This window comes from Antennarius striatus, chromosome 20 (assembly GCF_040054535.1).
Source record: "Antennarius striatus isolate MH-2024 chromosome 20, ASM4005453v1, whole genome shotgun sequence".
NCBI lineage: Eukaryota > Metazoa > Chordata > Actinopteri > Lophiiformes > Antennariidae > Antennarius > Antennarius striatus.
The window spans coordinates 4946498-4964133 of NC_090795.1; the positions used below are offsets into that span (position 1 = coordinate 4946498).

Below are 17636 nucleotides of genomic sequence, written 5' to 3' on the forward strand. Positions count from 1 at the left end.
AGTTTTCATCAAATGCAAAGAAGGTGAAACCCATGCTGGGAATGATGCAATACAAGCCAGATTTGATGATTTGGATTGTATTTGACAACATATCCTCTTCAGGTTAAAGGTGCAGATTACCAACCCGGGTAGGGTTTGTTTAGACCTGTCCCACAGCAGCACACGACTCCCTGGGCTCATTTACAGAGTCAATAAGGGCAGTACAGTGGCTGCGTTTACGACCACTGCAGCCGAGGAACTGGGTCACTGCCCAGACAGAAACCTGCAGAAACATGTTGGAGACGGCCATGCAGAACTGTGAAGTGGAGAAAATGACCTTGACCAAAAAGCTTGACGTCAAACTGGAATATATTCAGCATACGTGCTCATCAACTTCTCACTTCCTCACTTCCTCTGGACAATCAGCAATTTCACAACCATTTCTATTTAATGAAGAGGGATTATTTCTGCAAACAAGTGGGCATATTAAAAATTCTGCTAATATGTCTGTCATTAAATGCAGAAGGTTTTGTGAACATGTGTTGTAATTATCATCTTTCAAGATAGCCATCAGGCTGACATCCAAATTACCTGCACTGTCAACACACTGAACCACCATCTAATGATGAGGTTACAGGTACCAAACTTGGAAGATATCAACGCTCTCTGAAGCGGATGCTGTCTGACAAACCAACACTTTCTATACAGATAACTCATCATGTTGAAACAAATTCCAATTTCATAAAAGACAGTGTGACATAAAGTAACAGAAATGCTTTAAAACATTCCCTCACATGAGGTTGTTACACTATTTTGGAACCAATCTTTTTAAAGAGTCAGGTTTTTATTCTATTGTCCACAATTTCTTCATTTTAAGAGGATTCTGAAACATTTGAGGCTACAGTTTTAAAATTAGAATCATTGTGGTTCATTGTTGTTAGTCAACTGGAATGTGTGTACAGTATATATAATATATATGGTGTGGGAATCAATATAGAGTCCATCAACTGTATTAAGGTGTTGGGTATTAGTTCTTGGTGAAGTGGACATCATCACCTATTCCTCATGAAGTTTATTATTACTGGGGAGTAGTAAGGGGGAATAAATGAGCATGAAATTCAGAACAAATGTGACACATTCTCACCGTCTCTCCACTGGCTCCTAAATTATGGTGTCACATAATGGCCCAAAAAGTGTATTAAATCAGTGGTCCCCAATCACCAGCTGTGAACCAGCACCGCGCAATGGGTAATTTGGTACCAGGCCACGAAGACAAAATAAAAGTTGTTTGGAATTATATGTACTTTAATTGGGCTTCCGGCTGTGTGCTTTTTCCACCCTTGCCTCACTTCTACAATTTTCTCAGTGGCAGGTGTTTTTTGTAAAAGTTAGTCGGCAAACTAAGCCAAGCTAAAATGGCCCACAAACAAATGTCACTGGACAGCTTCTCTGAAAAGTGAGATAGAGCCAACAATGAAACACCAGAGGGGTTTCAGAGTGCCAGAAAAAAAGAAAGCTGTGTTTAAATGAAAATACCAAGAGTCTTACTGGGTCATCACAACAGGTGGTTCACACGGTCCACTTTGCATAATATGCAAAGATCAGCTAATAGGCTCTCTAATAGAGCAGTCAAACCTACAAACCTTGGTTGGGATCACTGCTTTATAGAACGTTGTGATGTCACAAGTTTTTTCTTTGGGAAGTAAATTGTTATCATTGTCTTACTAGTGCAAATTTTTAAAGTATTTATCTCATGAGTTTTTGAGCTATGGCTAAAAACATTCTTATTTATGTTTTGTGTTGACAGTGATCTTTGACCACCAGATTGTAGTCAGTTTATCAGCGAGTCTAACTGAACATTTGAGCTCCAAAGGAAATAGTTTCCGTTGTCAGCCTCCACTGGGAGGTCACATGTTAGAGCAGCAGATTATGAGTTGGAACTCTTGCTCAATGACACTCCAGCAGGACGGATGCCAGTTGTCTCCTGGGCCTTAACCCAGATCTCATCTTTCCCACAGCAACTTCAACACAGACAAGATGCCAAACTTCAACACACATGCGTGCAAATGCACTTTATTCATAAAGAAAGACCCACGTGCCTGTGCTCTTCAATAAAAATAAATGTACACATTCCTGCCCAACAGAGCTGAAACTGTCCAGGACAAGTTTTCACATCTGCAAGAGCGGAAAAGCCGAGCAATGGAAATATCAGGATGGGAAAAAAATACATCTGCACAAAATTTGGAAACGCTTAAAAAATGTTTTTCTTGACAACAGTGGAGGTTGGGGAGCGAGGGTTCTGCTGATGTTAACGATATGTGTTTGTGTTTATGAAAGAGAGTGAAGGAGGACACACTAAAACAAAGGGAAGGTCAAAGTCCAATGAATGCCAAGGAGGTGAAGGGATATTGCTGAAATTTGAGAAACAGTAAATCTAAATCTGTTAACAAGCTCATTATAGAAGATAGAGTCTGAACTTTGATCTCACCAACATTCTCTGTAAGTCTATAACTTCTCTTCAGATCACCTCAAATAAGTTATCAAAAAGTAAGCTGCTGTCGTTTCGGGTTCCAAAGCAACTCCTGCAGCTGAATCCGGACTGAGCTCCTGGTGGCCGGATGGAAACTGGTGTCTCTCCAGCTGTTCGATCCCATAGTCAGTGAGATCCGTCCCTGGTGTAGTCCCTCAAACGGCTGCCCTCGCATTCCCTCCCTGACCTCTTCCCACCTCCTCTCTGTTCATTGTCCGATTTACAAGGCAAGACCTGTTTTTTTTTCCCTTTCATACAGATGTGCAATCCACACGTGGTATTCCCATCACTCCTCGCCTCTGAATTCCAGGACTTTCACTGAGCCAGAATTAAAAAAGGGAAAGGATGATGGGGGGGAAGCTTATGAATCAGAGGTATGTGCAATAGATTGACAAAAGTTTCACCTCGAATTTACTGAATCTCCAGAGAAGCTCATTCTAGACACGCAGATTACTTCCTCCACAATTTCAGCAGATAACCTTTGACCTGCAAGATCCTCATACAGGCACCACCGCCTAAAAAGATGCCCCGACTGACACAGTCATATTATCGCATCAATCACTCCGCAATCCCTTTGCTACATGGGGCCACCGAGGTGTCGGGGAGAAGGGGCTTCTCATTACCTTCCTGTCAAAGTGGTCATAGCCTCGTGTCAAGTCGGATGTGGCGTCTGTCACGTCACGACAAATCTGCCACAGGTCACACACTGCCGGTGTGATATACCGAAATCCCCACGTCACCGGGGGCAGAGGCAGTGATTTACCTACCGGCATGTGTGTTAGATTGAGATATATGACCTGGGGGGCCGCAGCGCAAGTAAACCATAAAAGCATTTTATTGTAATTTAAGTCTTTGTTTTGGGTTCAAGACCCAACATTTCATTGTTTTGAGTCACCCCAACAACTTTAAGTGTAATTTTTGAATGCAAATCTCCATGATTGTAATCAATAAATCCCAGGTGGAAACAGGAAGTCTAAATTTTAATACGTAGGGAACACATTTGGCACACACACTCATCTGTATTCACAAATCCGTTGAGTCCCAAACATTGTGAGTTGCACATATTATCAACAATTATCAACAATACTTGATTAAATATCAAGTAGACATTTTACCAATCTTACCCAAGTTAGTTTTCATGATAAAACTGAAAATTTCTGATAAGCTCAAATCTAGTGAGTCCTTGAGTTTCAACAAATCCAAACAAAAGCATACAGAAAGAAGATCCTCAGAGTCAGCTGTGACCTTAACAACAGTGCCCCTAAAGCTGTTCTCTGTCACCGACATTCTCTTTAAACAAGGTTTTTATCAACGCATCTCGCTGCTTCCTGCAAAAACCAAGATAAAAAAAAAACAGGGAAGTTCTTGCCAATCAAAGACCTATAGAAAGATATAGTCATCTGGCCTTTTCATGATCGCATGAAAATTTAAATAGATACATTTTTTCCCAAAAGAATTTCTCTTTGTAATTTAGCATCCTTTGAAATCATTTGATCTCTATTGGGATTGCATTTGCAGCCCCTATTTAAAAGCATTACTAAAACTTCTTAACGTACACTCATCTGAAGCATCAAGGTGAAAGGTGATGAGCACATTCAAACATTTGCTCATTGATCTGAACCCTTATTTATATTTTCCTACTCCTGGAGGTCTTTATCAAGGCTCTGTTGGCAAGTGCTTTATTTGGCTGCAGGCCGGCGCCACAGCGGTAATGTGTTTACCTCTTTCATGCCCGAAGAAATGAATGAAGCCAATGAGACGATGAATCAGGGATTCCAACTGGGGTGTTTTCTTTGTGCAATAGAGAAGTCATAGGGCTGACGAAAAAGGGACACGCCATTATACTACAGTGATTCCCTGTTATGACTCACTTTTCTTTCAGCTTTCACAACATCCATTAGAGTGCATGTTATGTTGTAAATGTCTAAAAGTGTGCAGACAGACTTTTTGTGCTTGTGTGAACCTGGAGAATCTAAACGATGATGCAAAACGTAAATGAAGGTAGCAACGATGCAATCAAATGACACTCTTAGAAAGGAAATTAAATGATCAGGTAAAACCAGGAAAAGCTCTCCCATAAAATTTTGTTTTAAGATGGTATTTACAAGATTTCCTGGGATTTATGGCTCCAGAACTTCAGGGCCATGATGGTAAAAGGTCTGTCTCTTCTAGTCTTCAGCCGGGGGCCCTGAAAAAAACAGCGAGACCTCAAACAAAATATGTGTCAGCAAGGTCTGAGATCAAGTTGGGACAGAGACCCTGAAAGCTATCCAAAAACAAATTGGGGGCCAATGCAAAGAGGCTGGAACAGAAGTGATGTCATCTTCCTGGCAGTTTCTGTTCTGGACATTCTGGAGTCGATGGATGGATTTGTGATTGAAGCAAGTAAGAAATACAGGAGAAATTCCTTGAATGTAAAACATCTTCAGGTCTTAAGGGTCAAATCAAAAATTACATTTAATTATCAGCGATGTCTAGCTGAGGTCCCAACGTCAACCATCAACATCTTCAGGATGAACCCCCATTATCTGTTTAATCTTTGAAAGGGGGGCTGAGTGAGAGGAGGGATACACCCAGGCTAGGTCTGAATTTTAATCACAGAAAGAACTCAAAGAGAAATGTAATCATTCACACCTTCGAGTTGTTTATAGCCGTCATTAAATCTAACTTAGCAAGTAAAGCCAGACTTCCTGTAATGCTATTGTTATTGAATGGCTGAAAACGTAATCCATTATTCTATCAGTCGGTCAACAGCGAAATTAATCAGCAACAGTTTTGTATGATAAAGCGCAGATAATTAATTTTCACTTATTTAATTTTAAATGGATATTTTGTGGTTTTTGGATGATCTGTCTCTGTAGTTAAAGCGCAGAAATCAAAGCAGAAATCAATTCATCAAAATAAATAACAAAACAATCAATAATTAAACCATTTGTTGCTGCTGTGTATGAAGAATATATTTCTGCAACTCAAAATGCTGCAAAAACCCTTCCCAGAAGACTGGAGGCTGTTAAAGCAGCATGTATAGCTGTGGATTTAAAGATCGTGTGTCCACATACTTTTGGATACCACTGCTCATCCACTTTGCTATATTCAGTAAAATATGATCAGTTAGGTTAAAGTTCTATCAGACGTCCAGTGGGCGATGTGACTTTAATATGACTTTGATTCATATTTTTTTTGGATGCAAACCCAGTGTTTTCATTGTGGTATTGATTTCCAGACTTTTAGCTACCCTGGGCACCCGGGGGCTGACAGACAGGCTGCATAACTAAACTCAGGTGGAGGAGGGCATGGCTGAAGGTGCCTGTTCATATTTAACCATTCCCAAAAATAAAAACCAATGATTTAAATGAGGGAATGAGGGAATATGCATTTCTCCACCATCCAGGACTCTGGAGAGAGCTGTGAGACACCATCCAGTCAGTCGATGACGGCCCTGCCACCACGTAGAAACTATTCTAGCTTTACTAATCGCTTGTGACAAAGGCACATTACCTTGAAACGAGAAAGTATGAAGCAGAAAGTCCTGAAAGTGACTCCAAGAATGAACTGAATCTGCAGCAGAAAACTCAGTCGGTTAATCTTTTGTCCACAGATTCAAAATTAAATCTTAATAATGCTCAGGTTTAGAAACAAAAGGAAATAAACAACAAGCCCACTATTATTGAATAAATAACAATCTATGCTGATCCCCACCTGCAGATAGAGGATTTTTAGTGTTGTTTTGCATTATGCTCAGTAAAATGGAGCCAGCAGGCCTGGTTGTAAGTGTTTGGCAAGAAACATTAATTATTGAAGTTCCAAAGTGAATTCTGTCCCATTCTCACTTGATATAAGACTTCAGTGCAGCAGTTCGGGGCCTCTGTTGTCGTATTTCATAATATGCCACACATTTTAAATGCAAAACGGGTCTGGACCGCCGGCAGGCTGGTCTAGTGCCTTGGCTCTTCTACTTCAGAAACATGCTGCTGTAACATATAAAGTGCTCAAATCACAGATGGGCACAGCTGTTAACATGGAGTGAATTTGCAAAATATTTTAGTGTGAACTCAAGCAGATGTTGCTCTAATAAATGTGCCAATGTCGCCAGCTGGAAACAAGAATGCACAAGCCCTGGACAACACTAATATGACAAGGCACAAGTCCTGCAGAAAAGTGACAGAAAAATCTCCTACATTGTTTATTGGTGAAAATGAACTTGAATTCATCCTGATTTTAGATACCTGACCTTCATCTTTATCCCTGTGTTGAGGATTGATCTCAAAACATCCCATCTGTTGCACATAATACAGTCATTAGCTGCTGCTGCCGTCTGCTGACCCCAGGCAAAGGCAGGATTGAAACACTCAAATGCACGCACACTGGGACACACTTTGGGACCAAAACTCTTCAATCCACCCATTCAGTCTGAAATGTTTGCAAAGATGTGCAAATATAACATGTCAGTATGAAATCTGAACCGATATCCTCCTGTGATCTGAGCTTATCCTCTCCACCGATGAGGAAAAGGTTGATTCTGTTTTGCTCAAGGGAAGAGATGTCACTTATAAAGACATTATTTTCACACTTGGTTCTTCGACATGATAAATATCAAGTCCTTGATATTCATAGCATTTAATATTACAAAACATGTCCCTGATTTAACAGACATAACTCTGTTTGGGCCATCAGCACCATGTGATATTTAACAGCACTTAAAATTGAATTTGCTCCATTTGCAGGAATAAGCTATGTGACTTTGAAGATCACATTAAAAATCACGCTATGTCACAAAAATCCCAATTGGCTTTGCAGCAGCAAGGAAACTGTAGATTATTGATGGTCTGAGTGGATGCGCGCCTTCAAAAGAAAACTAATACATCTACCAGCCATTTGGTGCAGGCTGGTGGCGAGAAAAGGACATTAAATGACTCATTTATATTCATATCCCCACCTCTCATTTTCAGCTGTCACTCCTTGTAGATTGGTGTATTTACATGGCAGACATCGGCAGCTCCTCTCCAGAGAAAGGGCATTTCGTATTTGACACTGAAGCAAAGATCTTTCATTTTATCAAACCCAGTACAAACATAAGAGAATGTACTGCGTCTCAGATATCAAATCTCATCACCACAACAACTCTTTATTGACGCCTTCAATAAGTACGTGGTAATAAAGCTGGGTTGGTTGGTAGCAAGCAGGTATGAGTTGTGGTGATGCACAGTGTAATGACAGCTTGAACATTTTCAAGCCAGGAACGTAAAGGGAGAGCAAGCCCGACATTTAATCAATTGTTTTTTGGTTGCTGTGGTGCACTATTGAAATATTAGCCCCCACCAATGCTGAATTGTTCTGTTTTACCAATTTGTTGACAACTCCTGAAATTTCATGATCTTTCAGTCAACATCCATCTGTTATTCTCCCTCACACACACACTGATGGTTCAACCTTGTTATCATTCACCTTCCACCCCACGAGAAGAGAGACGAGAGCATTCACTCCCGTTTGTTCACCGATGCAAATGACGCGTTCATAATTACACTGCACACACAAATTTACTCGCCTTTTAATTAGAGGATTCTGGGCAGCAGAAACAAAGACCTTTAAGCGAGTGTCCATTAAGTGCCGGGGCTCCTCTAACCACCTGACAGAGGAGCTCTGGCATACACGCCTTTTTAATGGTCACAAACACGATTAATTACCTCCACAACAAACATGATTCATCCTAGTGTTTGGATGGGATGTTGAAAGCAATCTGAAACGGATGTGATGTAGAATTTTAGCACATGTTGCTGCTCAGGAAACAATTAGTATGCTCAGGGATGAGGCAAAAGACCCATCGGACTGAACACCTTTTAAACACTAGTGTAGACTGTTGCCCCTTTAGTGAGCTCTTTGAGTAAAAGATAAAAGTCGTTATGAGGAGTTATGGATGTTCCACCAGTGAGCAGAGGAAGTAGCACCATTAAATCTGTATAAAAGGATTGGATCAGCTGGTTAGGAGGACAGGATGGGTTTTTTTAAATAAAGATTAGCAAGAGTGCAGCGAGCAAGACCCCCCATTCAGTGTAAAGACTGTAAGAAACGTCCTCACCTCAGGCTGTCTCCCCAGTTTGAAGACATTTCCGACAGAACTTCTTCCGTGCTGCTCATTGCTCTTTAAACCCCCCAGTTGTGGATCACACATACTTATAACACATCATCAAAAAAAAATAAAAAAATCACACCCCCCCATCCTGTTCTGGTGCGCAACATTTATAGACACGCTGATTCACTATCGACTGTATTTTAGTCGACAGCAAAGAGGCGGTGTGAGGTTTATGCAAAACGCTGAAGGTTCCGCAAGCAAATTTGTGTGAGCCACGAACAGGAAATTTAAAATGCCTCTAGAATTAGTGAGAGGTAACCAAATAATTTGAAAATGCCGCTCACACTTCTAAAGTGTCATGATAGACACCTTGTTTGCTTGGGGAGTTGCTTTCTTAGCAAAATGGTACTTTGGATCACTGTTGTAGCAAATCTTCATGAACTTTGTACAAAATGACCATTCAGAGCTGCCGTACTTGGAGGAGAGATGACAGGGGTCGATGCTCATATTTGCCTGGCTTTGTTTTGGTCATCACAGCAAATTGAACAGTAACTTAAAAAAAACAAAACGTAAAACGCTACATGCGTGAACAGACTTGGCTCGAGAAGATTTATTCATTTCCAGTTATTCATGACAAATATCAGCAAGAAGTCAGGCCAAGGCTTACCCGCCGGCCAAGTTACTCCTCTCAGAGCCAAGTCCTCCTCAAATACTTTGACTTTGATTTATTGCTGTGTTATTGCCTCCTTCATCGTAGCATGTTTACACTTCACCACATCCAAACTTCCACATATCGAGATGCTTGATCTTCCTAGGCTGTAAAAGACAATAAAGTCAACTCTCTCTCAGTCTGTGGAGGACAAAGTATGAGTTTCCAACTCCAGGGTCTCTAGTTACCCACTTCCTCTGTCTGTCATACAGTACACACTCACGCATGCACGCACACGCAAACACACACACACAAATGCTGCTGTTACACTTTGTAATTCATCTCCACAAAGACTCAAAGCGAGCCTTTGTTCCGGGCTCTGTTTCGATCTCCAGGAGCAGCTAGTAAACGCTGGCGACCCCGGAACACCTGGCACCAACTAAACCTCATTTACCAGAATCATTTGTTTTGATTTTTTTGCTTTTGATTTAGCTCATTTTTGTGTTTAGTCAATCAATTTTGATTAGGTAAAAGAAGCAGAATTAGAAGAAAAGAAGCGGCGACAAACAGGAACAAGTTTGGCCGAAGCTGAACGCCCCAACCCAAACAGCCCCCTGACCTCCAGAAGGCGTCTCTGGGAAAATGGCCATTGCTGTCTCATTCCTGGCAGTCTTGGATCTTGACGGGTCAAGTGATGAACAGCAAAGCCTTGCAGAGCCAGAAGAAAGACTCACATACGCAGCCTTTTACAAGAACTGCATTGAATCATGGACACTCCTTTGAGGATAGAATGAGCCAAAACAAATAGAACAATTTTGACCATTCTTTTTCCTATACCTGCAGTGACATATAACATCTCAGTTTAATTTCCTGAGGGGGGTTACATGACCGGTAAATTTGTCAGTTTGAATTTTGTGGAATTTAATGTTTCAGTAATAGCATTACATTCACCAAACTGTGACTGAAAGTACACAGAACAATTACATGGTCACCAGAAGGACACCTGAGAGCAATAACCAGTTTATGCATGGTCATGATTTTTTCAGTCCCCTATGGATTATGGATTTAAGGTGACTGACGGGGGGGACAGCTTTGATGCAGTCCTCAAAGTCACAATATATTACCCGCCTTCCCATGCAGAAATACACTTATGGCGATAAATCTATCTATTTTTGCCCCCCAAAAAAGCTCCATCCTGTCAAAAGTCTTGCAGTGTGACTCGCCCGGTGAAACGCTGCGGCTGCAGGGCATACTTGTTCTTTGTCAGAATGACTTTGGTGGGGGGGGGAAGAAACGTCTGGACAGGGGATGAAGAGACATTTTCCGGGCAGAGTAACAAAGGCAGTGCTGTTGGTCCTACAGCAAGGAAAACACATAAGGCTCGCTTGGCATAAGTCGAAACACGGCTTGAATTGACTGAAGTGTGTGCAGCACGAGGAGATTAATCATGCCAAACGCAGCGCGTTACGCCAGGTTTAACAGGTGTAATTTAGAGGAAGGAATAACACCATCATGTTATAAAGCTGGAATTAATGGATCGTCATGCAGGCATGCTGTTAATATGATATACAGACCAATAAACTGATCAATCTGAGTTAACGTTGGGGCTGAATTGCATGCATTTTGCATTTTGCTGAGTAAGGCTTCCTTCAAGAACTCATGGAAAGGAGTCACAGGAGGATCAGTTATAACTCAAAACAGTTCAGTTGTGACTAAACCAAAATTAAGAGAACTTTATTACCTCTTCCAGGGAGGCCAAGTTTTCAATAGCATCAGTTTGTTGGTTTGTATTTCAGCAGGATTACAAAAAAACTACTGTAAATTGGCTGAAAAGGTAAATCTAGGGTTTTTCTTACTTTAGTGTTGGATGATAGGACTCATGACCAATACATGTAATCGAAAGGATATGTGAATTTTTTTGAAAAGAGAATTTCAACATTTTCACAAAAGATTTTTATCAAACAGAACTAGTTTGATTAAAATCTTGTGAAGAGGCAAAGTACAGATTAGATCAACTAAACAGAGCTTCCCTCACTGCACTCTAAAGGTCTCTATGAACACACATTTTGCAACCATAACAAAGGCAAGGATGGCAGAAGTCCTGCAAGAGTTTGCTCAACAATGATTTTTTATTTCAGACGTTGAGAAAAAAGTAATTTCTATTTGGCAGCTGTAATATTTAAAGAATGCAGTTGGTGTGAGGCCCTGCTTCAATTTTAACAAATCCTGTTTCCACCAGGTATGAATATTCTATAAAGATGTTAGCAAGTCAAGTCAAAAGCCCTAAGAGCCAAATTTCAAGCTGAAAAACATTGAAACTCGTCCCTGGCCTTCATTTAATTCTGATTTTAAAAATACGATCCAAAAGAAAGAATAAATGGAAGAAATTGAATGAATTGTGAGGGAACTGGCAGACTGATACTGACAGTCGGGGAGAAACTTTCACACACAGTTGCATATATAGGCGAAGGCATGTAGCAGCATGCCTGAAACCCCATGAGTGACACTGGCTTTTGTGGGACAAAGCCAAGCCACCACTCCTGCTGGGTTCAGGATATGAAGCCTGCTTTGGGGTGGGGTGACAGGCTCCTCTGTCAGGCGGGCACCTTATCTTCTTTCAGCATGCTCTTCCGGCTCCTTTCACGATATCCATGCATGTTAAAGCGCTTTGCTTCTTTTTGTACGGCTGCCTCATTCAGCTTTCTTTCCTGGGTGCAACAAATCGGGACTCTTTATATCATTTTAGTGCAGACATTACATGTTCGAGGAAGGGACTATACTGGCTGTCAACCGGCTCGCAACTAGCCATTTCCTGCTATGCACTCACCGAGTTGAGGGTTGAACTCTAGTTTGCCTTCATCTAATTCCAGGCTGGGGTTACAGGTGCGAGGATTTAACCTCTCTGAGGCCCACTGTGATCTAATGAGGCACTCAAAGATCAAAAGATGCACCCAAAATAAAGGCATTCATACCCATGATCCAGGAGTCCAGCAGTCCTTGCATGAAGATGAAACACGTTGCAGATGTTCTGCATGTGACTGGTATTAACATGCTAGATTTGATGACTTCTAAGGGCTTCTTTAACATTGCACACTACACCAACACAGGCAATTGCATTTGTGTTTGCAATGTTATGTTTCTTTCACAAGAAAGTAGTCGGATTGAAACGTCTCCTGAGTCATTTCTTTTCTATCGTTTTCCAACTCGACCCTGCAGCTATTCCGATTGTGACTGGGTTCGGGTCGCCACCACGTCTGTTTATCTTGGTTTGTACGTGCCCTCAGTGTCAGACAACAAACAAAACAAGCCCACTGACAATTTCAAGACTATTTCAGGCGCTTTTGAAATTCTGCCCCTGTATGAACTGCCAGCTCTTATGTTCTGTGAACTACATCATGGGTGGATAAATTCACTTTAGGGGATTAAATGCGTTACAGATGGAAAAATGATCCAAAATTGTTAAGAATTCTTCCTCCTCTACTCCACTAAAATGATTCTTGGGTTTCGGTGATGATTTATTTTATAGAAAAACAGAAGCGGGTCCAAGGGAACAATGCTCCTTAATGTCCTAGCGTTTTTTATTTTTTGTCATCTCCTCAAACATTCCCCATTTGGGTAAAGAATAATCCAACTCCTCCCACTTGAATTGAAAACATTTTCTCATTCCGCTCCTTGTCTGATCATCTCGCATCTCCTTTGGCATCATCCAGAAGGAGTCAACAGGAGGGGCAGATAACGGGCTGACTGCTGAGCACGCTGCGGTCTGCTGGCAGCGGTTCTGTAGAAGAAGGATGCTTATCCTGGAAGGAAAATGCCCGTCAACTCTCACCGAACAGCTGACATTCAGATCCGTATCACATCATAACAAGGCAGCTTTAAACATTGCGGCACTCCTGGTCCTGACCTTTTCTTGCTCGCTTGAAGGACATGATCCATAATTGCGCTGATTTGAATGAACCGAACAAATCATGCAGAGCTAGAAATGCCAGGACACGATTTCTCCGGGACTCGATCCGGCAGAGGACGACAACAATTGGAAGTGGAGGACCTTTTGTACCACATGAAAGACAAAGAGGGGAAGCTGGAGAGGAGCTTAACTGCGTTGGGTTCCATTAACTAGTGGCCTGTTGGCTCTTTGTCTTGAAGCTTATTGAACTGTGTGTGACTATGAGGGGCAGGACGCTCGGCGTGACTAATGCAGGAGCCCGGTGCTGCTGCTGGTACGGGGGGGGGACGACAACTCGACCTCCCTTCCTCCCTGCCTCTACCATGCATGGCATGACCTGCTGCATGCAGCATATAAACCTAATCTGCCCCTCCTTGTCTTGCACTCATACCACCCCAACCCCCAACCCCACCTCCCCGTATCCATTCACGGCAGATTCTTTCAGCAGGTCATTCAAAGGCCCAATAAAGAGGCAAGCTCATTCTATCCATTCCAAAATGTGCAATGTCAGAAAGAGGGAGGGACAGTGGGGGGGTTGGTGGGGTGGCTGAGATTCCAAGAAGGCCTTACAATCTATTCACTAAAGTAGACTTAGCTGGACCTCCCATTTCTCTCTGTGCACACAGCTTATGCCAGGAAACATCCCTCAAGCCCAACAAAAGAGAGGAGAGCGATCACGGCAGCTTAAGTCTGAAAAGAAGGAAGGGTGTGATAGCAGATTGTACCGAATCTGAAAACAGTTCAGAATCCATGTGTCGAGTCTGAATCCTTCAAATCCTTTGTCAAATATTTTGTTTCGAAAGAAATAAAAGTGTCACTTACAGTATATTGTATGATATTACACATAAAGCAGCAGGGTTACTTCTTCTTGATTCAGTTTTCATTTTGCTCTGAATGTTTGTTCCTCGCTCGGGGCTGCAGATGCAGAAACTCCAGCAGATAAGGATAAAACAACACAGCTAAAATAATAACCATTTCTATTTTACATTAATTGAATCACTTCTTTTTCTGCTTGCACAAGACATTTTGTCTTACCTGATGGCAAATCATTGCTGCAACAATGCGGAATTTGCGTCATATGCGATTTTGCAAAATAGCACTGCAACAAAGTCCCTTCTCTAGCCCGCATTACTTTATTTACACTGAACATCCCAACAGCAGCCGAACATACTGTCAGTTTAGAGAGGATGCTGGTGCCCAACAAGCAACAGAATACATGTCAGGTGTCATTATATAAGTGCTAAATTAAGGCAAAAACAGGATTTATCCCGCTAGCAGGCCTCGGGACATCTCCCTCATTTAAAAACATTTTCAATACCTTTCTTTGACTTTTTGTCAAATATTAACTTCAACTAGCTGCTTTTTTTAAATCTCCCAGATGTGTGTCGATTGCAATACTTCCATTTGCTCACTCCAAAAAAAAACAACTGCAATGGAGTGATGTAATTAACTGAGATCCGTTCCAGCCCCGCATCAACAGAATGAGGAAGTTTGTTGTTGTTGCTTTAATTTGAGGAACGTTCCAGTCTCGTTATCGCTCCGCGTGGATTTGACGTTTTCTGCAGTAGAATTCTTCTAAAAGCGCTCTGAGTGATATCAGCGTCTTCCAGAATTCCCACTCATGACTTGTGTAACAGAAGAGTTACGACACATTTGCGTAGATATTTAGTTGTTTTTTTTTCTCTCTGCAAACACCTGTTGTGTTGAGGAGAGGAAAGACGCCCTGACTAAAGAGGGGTTAAGGAACAGAAGTATTTTGCAAACAGAACCACATTCAAAGTGTTGCCAGCTATCAGAGCCCATGTCTCCCTGTGACAGTCGGTCTGCATGTTTCTCCCAATCCTGTGTGCCTCTGAGTGTGTTTGTATGATTGCAGAGGCAGCTTCTGGCAGTGTGATTGATGAGGAGCGGCGCGTTGGAGGTGGAGACGTTCACATGGCTGCCTGTGAGCAGATTAACCCTCTATCAACCTCCCTCCCCCTGCAAAGAAATAGCTCAGAGCATGCATCCGCGACGAATGAAATTCCACGTACGACCACAATCTTAGCACGTTAACAGCCCTCAGCGCAAGCTTTTAAAATAGACCACATTTTTACAGAGGGGGCACAATTTTCTCTCTCCCACTCTCCTGCTTCCACAGACTCACTCCAGATCCTCATGGAACTCTTTTTTCCACTCCAAGAGAGGCGCCGGAGCAGATTAACCCCCAAACTAGTCTCATTTCTGATGGTGTACAACCGGTGAGAGCATCAACGGGTGAACATCACAGGTTGGAAGCTTAATAAGGAGAAAAAAGGATGCACTCAGGTCACAGGATGTGTAATTCCACCCAGATGTTCTCCACAGCTCAAACAACTAATAAATGCAATTAAGGAGGGACATGAAAACCCAAATCTCAGGCTCTGCTGGAGACTTCCTTTGAGTTTCTGTTTTGAGAATCCTCTCATGATGAAAGAGAGACAGGGGTCGCTTTTTACAGCCTCTGACAAGGGAAGCACCTCACCCATATGTCTAAAAATACTGTCCTACATGCTAAAAGCGTCCAGCTGGTGCTGCAGCAGCAATGTTCTCCGGGAGGGAAAAGGTTTATTTTGTTTATGGGTGTTTGTGTTTAAAAGTGATCCTTAATCTTCGACCTCCAGCGCGAGCATCATTGTGGTCACTCGTCCGTGAAAGTCCACGATGTGTGAGGGAAGACAAGCTGCTGTGTCCAACTATGAAAGTTGTGTGAAATGTGAAATGAGCAGCGTGCAGTAGTCCAGCAGATTGGTTGGATTCACTGAGTGTGAATGTGTGAAACTGGAAAAAAAAGTGTGTGTGTGTGTGTGTGTGTGTGTATGTGCATACACACAGCTGATACCATCCCTTTCAAAACAGTCATGTACATTCCAGTTAGTCTGTGGTCACACACACACACACACACACACACACACACACACACACACACACATACACATACGGGTTTCATTTACAGCGACTGTCAGCAGCCAGACATTACTATCTGATACGTGATGAAAATACTTTGCTAGCAGTAAAAGCCCTGGGAAACAAGCATTCGAACTAATGTTGGCATGAACTTATTGCTCTGTCTGAGTGTGTGTGCGTGTGTGTGTGTGTGTGTGTGTGTGTGTGTGTGTGTGTGCAGCATGTGGGATGGACTACATTTGAGATTAGTAGACTTAAGGTGCACATGCTGTGGCTTTATGGCAGAGATATTGTTCACAAGGGAGTCCTCCTCCTCCTCTTCCTCCATTTCTGATCTGCGCTTTACAATCAAGAGTGTTAAGAGTCTGGCATTGGCTCTGCGGGGGTTCTACATAGAATGCACCTGCACAATACAAAGGGACCCAGAAGTAACTGATCTCAAGTCTGTTACAGGTTGCAGAGGATGGGTCCAAACAGAGAGAAAAGATTCATGTGGAAATGAACAAAAACATACAACAAGAGAAGGCTGGTTTGAAATTTGCATATCTGCACTGAATACTGTTTAATGTAGGGAATAATGGAATAATGAATGCAGTCTGCAGGATTTGCATGAGCAAAGATGAAAAAGAAAAGCCTATTAACCAAAAGTTATGGAAAGACCCTAATTACAATAAAACAAGTGGGCTGTTGACACAGAAAAATGAAGTTAGTGGGTCATGACAGCCTCATCCATAAAGATGATTCCTAAAATATAAGATGATTAAAGAGAAACAGCATCCAGGTTGTCTCTCTCATCTATTTCTTGAGAATTAGAATCAATTTTCTAATTTTCGTTGGAAAATTAGAGAGAAAAATCGATGTTAATTCACACAAAGTCATTTCAAACACAAACCCCTCTGTGTGTGACAGCTGTGCACGTTTTATGACTTGAACTCCTTGAACAGGTCTACCTACTGCTGAAGGTGAAGGCTCTTACCGTCGCTGGCGCGGATCTCTCCCTGGGCATTCCCCAAACACCGCAAAACTAAAACAACTCCAACGAGAAGGTGGAACGTCTTCACGCCCGCCATATCCAAAGAAGTGATCCCCGCAGACGTCTTCTAAATATCCCAGTGGTTTATTTTCAGAGGGGTCCCCCGTCAGACGCCGCAGACTCTCCCGCTGCTTTTAAAAACCTTCCTGCGCTGCACTCCGCGGTTTTGTGTTCCAGCGTGCGCCACACTGCGCGCTCCGGGGGGAAGAAAACGCGCTCGTCTGAACAGGTTTCCTCCTCCGGCATAGACCAAAACAGCAACAGCAGAGACGGAAAAGTTCTCTGCTTTAACGTGAACCCCGGCCTGACACCCCGGTCTCCTGCCACCGGACGGAGGTGCAGCGTGTGGGTGGATGAGGGAGCGAGCTGACGCGCTCCTGGAGTAGACGGTGCGCTCCCTTCGTCATCAGCTCCTACGAGCCAATGGCTCCTCGTCTTCTGATTGATGGTTGGGGAGTGCAGGGTAGACACTCTGTCTGTCTGTCTGTCTGTCTGTCATTATTT

General features: G+C 42.4%; 1 protein-coding gene across 1 annotated transcript in view; it reads right to left on the reverse strand.

The window, feature by feature from the left end:
• Positions 1–17404, reverse strand: part of plxdc2b (plexin domain containing 2b) — a 71004-nt gene extending 53600 nt beyond the window's left edge. The window contains exon 1 of the mRNA XM_068304047.1: positions 17076–17404. Coding sequence (XP_068160148.1) covers positions 17076–17169 — 94 coding nt within the window. The 5' untranslated portion in view covers positions 17170–17404. The remainder of the gene's footprint in view (positions 1–17075) is intronic.
• Between the last annotated feature and the right edge of the window lie 232 nt (positions 17405–17636).